Raw genomic sequence first — 5,000 nt, 5'->3', positions numbered from 1 at the left:
CAACTCCGATTTTTTCTTTTCCTTCAAGTTTAAAATTTTCAAAAAATTCAAATTCCCGAATATATTGTTATTTATATTTATAAACTTTATTTTATATTTTATTTCATATTTATATTTTATTTCATATTTATATTTTATTGAATATATTGTTATTTATATTTATGAATTTTTGTTAGTTATAAGGGAAAGAATACAAAGCCAGCCTCACTAACGTGCGTAGCGATGACTTTTTTCAACCTCAGGACTTCCTTATCTACCTGATCTACCTGATTTTGCTCGCGAGCTTTTATTAGCACGAGTTGATCTCGGCGTTGGTGCTCCCAGTCCAACTGTCTCTGACGCTGTTCTTCCAAGAGTTGAGCCTGGATGAATGAAGGATTGATTGATGGATGGATGGATGGATTGATTTGTGCATAAATGGATGGATTGATTTATTGATTGATGGAGAGATTGATTGTTGGATGAATGGTTAGATGATAGACTAAGCAATTGAACCTCTTTCAATTCTTGGGCTCTTCTTTTTTGTTCTTCTTTCTCTCTTTCAATCTGTTTATGCCTTTCAATCTCGGCCTATTAAATAATAACAATAACAATATTAATAATAATAATATTTTTAGTAGTAGTAGTAGTAGCTTTAGTAGCAGTAGTAGCGGCAGTAGTGGTAGTAGTAACTGTATCGAGTATAACCTGTTTTTGTTTCTCTAGTTCGGCCAGTCTGTACTTTTCAAATTCTTCCTTCTTTTGTCGATCAAACTCCTCTTTCTTTTTCCTCTCTATCTCTTCCAGCCTCTTCCTTTCCTCAATCTCTTTCCTTATTTTTTCTTCATCCTCCTTCTTCTTTTTCTCCATCTCCTGTTTTCTTATTTTATCGAGTTCTTTCTGCCTCTCAATCTGGGCTTGGAATTTTTCTTGCTTCTCCTGTTCCTCTCTTTTCTCGTCATCTTCGTCGTCTTCGTCATCATCATCATTGTTGTCGTTGTTAATGTAATCATTGTTGTTGTTGTTATTATCATTGTTGTTGTTGTAATCATTGTTGTTGTAATCATTGATGTTATCATCGTTGCTGTTGTCATTGTTTTCGCTGTAGCACGTTCCGTCATTTTCAACGTAAACATTACTGACATTACTCTGGTATTCATTTGTATTTTCAACGCAAGTCACACTATTATCAAAATTGTTGTTGGCATTTTCTTCTACGTTACTATAGACATTGTTGTCATCGTTGGCTGCAACTTGCTCGCTGGGCTCCTCCCATTCTGATGATGGCTCGATGACGTTCGGCAGAGTTGACATCACTTCGTTGACGACTTTGTATGCCATAATTTCTTCTTGAGACATTGGCTGCTGCTGCTGCTGCTGAAACTGTTGCTGGATTGTTGCTGAGATGTTATGTTGTTCGTCGTCGCTTAGATTTTCTTGCTGCTGGTTGGTGTTGTTGCCAGTTTCAAGAACGTTCTCGCTGTTGTTAAGTTCATTGTTGTTGTTGTTGAAATTATCATCACCATGGTTGTTGTCTATGGTTCCGAATTGTTCAGGTTGTTGCGATTCGATTGGTGAAAAATTTTCCAGCGGCTCCATGCCAAAAGGGTCATCGTCAGAGACACTCTGTCTTTTGTTGTTGTGTTGAATATTTTGAGGGTTGAATTGTTGCTGCTGCTGTGGTTGCTGCAGCGGTAGTGGTGGTTTTTGTTGCTTTGGTTGAGTAGGAGGAGTGTGGTGGCAGAGATTTGGTTGTGGTGGTTTCTGGGGGAGGAGTTTTTTTGGTGATGTTGGTAGTGGTGGCCTTTGAGGCTGTTGTTGTGAGAGAGTAGTCGGATTTTTATTCCGCTGTTGTTGTTGTTGAGAGGTTGCAACATTTTGTTGTTGTTGTGGAAAATTATTTTGTGGCGGTGTAGCCCTTCTCATCGACAGGGGTATGAAATCAGAGGGCAGTGAGACAGGCAGGGTTTGCCCAAGTTTGGCAGCCTCTGTGAAATGCATGCTGATGTAGAATTCTTCCTCGTTCAAACATCCATCATCATCAACGTCTGAAAGATTCCTGATGTATGTATATGTGTGAATGAGTGTGTTTGTATGTGTGTATGTGTGTGTGTATGTGGATATATGTGTATTTGTATGTTTGTATATCTGTACGTGTATATGAATGTGTGCACGCGCGTGCCTGAGTTTGAATATTCAGTAGTAATAGTTTGTATGATTTTGTACATGGAGTGTAAGGTGTAACACAGTTTGTGTGTGTGTGAGTGTTTGTACGTGTGTGTGTGTGTGTGTGTGTGTTACTAACCAAATTTGAGCCAAGATCTTATTAGGCAGGCCTGACTTGGAGAGGATTGCCCTTGCTTCTAGCCCTGAGTCACATTTTATAGTTAATTAAAAGAGAATAGCAAAAGAAAGAGAAGAAAATGAAAAGGAAAGTGAAAGAGAGAAAGAGAGAGAGAGAGAAAAAGAGAGAGAAGAAAGAAAAACTGAAAAGAATGAGATAGAACTAAAAAAGAGAGAGAGAAGAGAGAGAAAGAGAGAGAACAGAACTGACCAGTGAGATATCCTCTATTCAATCTGTCAATCTTCTGAAAGACAATTTTGTACTTATCCAGTTGTGCACTGCTGTTGGCCCATGCCGGAAGTGGCGGGCTAGGATGGATGGATGGATGGATGGAAGAAAATATAAATGAATGAATAAAGATGGATAGATGAAAGAGAATATAAATGAATGAATAAAGAAATGAGTGAGTGAATGAATAAATGAATGAACGAAGGAAATAAAAATTTGAAAAATTACGTTTTATCTTCCTGTGGTGGCGGTGGTGGCTGCGTTGAAGTCGCTGTAGTAACTGCAATAAAATGAAGCCAATTGTTTAAAAATTTGCAAATATTTTTTATAATTATTATTTATAATAAAATAATTAAATATTATTATTCGTTATAATTATGCGCGTGAATAATTACCTACTCCTCTGGCTCTTTGATGTTGTTGTGTTGTTGCAGCTGGTTGGGGTAATTTGATTGGTTGTTGTTGTTGCTGCTTTTGCTGCTGCGGTTGGGATTGCTGCGGTTGCTGTGGCTTTTGTTGTTGTTGTGGAGGTTGTTGTTGTAGTTTTTGTTGTTGTGCCTGCGTTGGTTTTTGGGGTTGTTGTTGCGATCTTTGTTGTTGTTGTTGCGGTTGTTGCGATATCTGTTGCTGTATTTGTCTTTGTTGTTGTTGTTGAATTGGTTTTTGTTGTTGTTGTTGTATTGGTTTTTGTAGTTGCTGCTGCTGTATTGGTTTTTGTTGTTGTTGTTGCTGCGGTGGTTTTGGTGGCTGTGGTTGAGTTTTTTGTTGTTGTTGTTGAGACATTTTTGGTTGTTGTTGAGATGGTTGTGTTTGTTGAGAAATTTTTTGCTGTTGTGGTGGTTTTTGTTGTTGTTGTTGTGATTGTTGTTGTTTTGGTTGTTGCTGCTGTTGTGGCTTTTGCTGCTGCTGCTGTTGTGGTTGTTGTGGAGGTGTTGGTCTCTGCTGTTGCTGTCTTTGCTGCTGCTGCAGCTGTTGTGGTTGCTGCTGCTGTCGTTGTTGTTGCTGCTGATGTTGAACAGGTTTGTAGGGGTCCAACCTGAGTGAAGCTGGCAATGTTTTAGGCAGATCCTTGCCCTGCAGTTTGTATCTGATCAGATGGATAGTAATGGAATATTCCAACTTGTTTAGGCTGCCGTCTCCGTCTATATCTGCCAAGTTCCTGGTGACGATGATGATTGCCATGATGATGTTTATGATGATGAATTTGAGGGCAGTAATTTGACTTCAACTATTTCAAAGAATAAATTTTCTTTAAGATAAAATCATTAAAAAATTATAAAAGTAATAATAATAATATAATAATAATAATAATATAATAATTATATTAATATAAAAATAAAATCTAAAAAAACCGAACCAAATATGCCCAAGTACTTGGACCGGTAAATTCGATTTCATCAAAACGGGCCTTACCTTTTCGCCTGAAATGTTATTACAAACAATAAAACATGAATATTTAATAATAAAATAATAATATTTTTTATTATTAATTTTGATCATAATTATTATTCAGTTGACTAACCAGAAAGTAAATTATTAACTGGAGCGAGTGCCTCAAACTGAGCGTCATGTTTCGTCCTCTCCTCTCTCGTAATAATCCACTCTACGATTGAAAAATTATTTTTTAATTATAGTTTCATAATTTAAGTACATTTGAAATTCATGCTTGATTATTATAAATAAATAAATTATGCGTTATTTATTTTAATTAAATAATAAATGATTTGTCTGACCGTTTGACATTTCTTAATTTGATGGTGTTCTCCTCAAGTCTTCTATTCTATATATAATTTGTAATAATATTAAAGTGTGAAAAATGTATAAAAAAATTGTATGTTCTGAAAATTTGACCTAGAAACGGGTTCTATTATATACATGTATGTATGTATGTACGTATGTATGTATATATGTATGTATGTACGTACGTATGTATGTATTTAGGCATAGCAAAGCTCCGGTTTTATGCACGAAAATCAATACAGGCTGCCAATTTAAGCCAGCGTTGGGCGGTGCAGTTTGCGTTTAGGAAGAAAAAAATGGTTTTTCCATGAAACGTTTATTAATAGTAACAATAATAACAACAATAATAACAACAGTTACAATAACCGTTATTGTCATCATCATCATTCTTAACCTCATCATCATTTTCCTCTTCTTCTTCTTCATCTTCTTCTTCTTTTTCTTCTTCTTCTTTTTCTTCTTCATCATCATCATCGTTCACATCACGCCTGTCATATCATCTTCATCATAAACAACATCATCAGCATTATCATTATTATCGCTTCGCAATCGTCATCATCATTATCAATAGCAACAACTATATCAGTATCATATATAACGGTATAATGGTATATAATATAACAGCCTCTTGAGAAAAATTACAGTTAAAGCCCGCTTTTCAATGTTAAAATCTGCTTTTCAATATATTAACAATAATAATAAAAATAAA

The 5,000-nt window shown here is 35.6% G+C and overlaps 1 protein-coding gene across 1 annotated transcript in view; it reads right to left on the bottom strand.

The window, feature by feature from the left end:
* The window catches only part of HELRODRAFT_190881 (hypothetical protein), a gene marked incomplete at its 5' end in the record, with an annotated part of 10,719 nt that extends 6,425 nt beyond the window's left edge, over positions 1 to 4,294 (bottom strand). The window contains 11 exons of the mRNA XM_009015629.1: positions 1 to 21; positions 213 to 362; positions 496 to 570; positions 688 to 2,038; positions 2,285 to 2,348; positions 2,534 to 2,631; positions 2,951 to 3,379; positions 3,588 to 3,710; positions 3,909 to 3,972; positions 4,074 to 4,154; positions 4,285 to 4,294. The exon at positions 1 to 21 is cut by the window's left edge and continues 93 nt beyond it. Of these exons, the coding sequence (XP_009013877.1) occupies positions 1 to 21; positions 213 to 362; positions 496 to 570; positions 688 to 2,038; positions 2,285 to 2,348; positions 2,534 to 2,631; positions 2,951 to 3,379; positions 3,588 to 3,710; positions 3,909 to 3,972; positions 4,074 to 4,154; positions 4,285 to 4,294 (2,466 nt within the window). The remainder of the gene's footprint in view (positions 22 to 212; positions 363 to 495; positions 571 to 687; positions 2,039 to 2,284; positions 2,349 to 2,533; positions 2,632 to 2,950; positions 3,380 to 3,587; positions 3,711 to 3,908; positions 3,973 to 4,073; positions 4,155 to 4,284) is intronic.
* Positions 4,295 to 5,000: the final 706 nt, after the last annotated feature.

Source organism: Helobdella robusta (genome assembly GCF_000326865.2).
Source record: "Helobdella robusta unplaced genomic scaffold HELROscaffold_16, whole genome shotgun sequence".
In the NCBI taxonomy this organism is placed as follows: domain Eukaryota; kingdom Metazoa; phylum Annelida; class Clitellata; order Rhynchobdellida; family Glossiphoniidae; genus Helobdella; species Helobdella robusta.
Note: the sequence above shows the minus strand (reverse complement) of the source record. Positions and strands in the feature narration are given on the sequence as shown.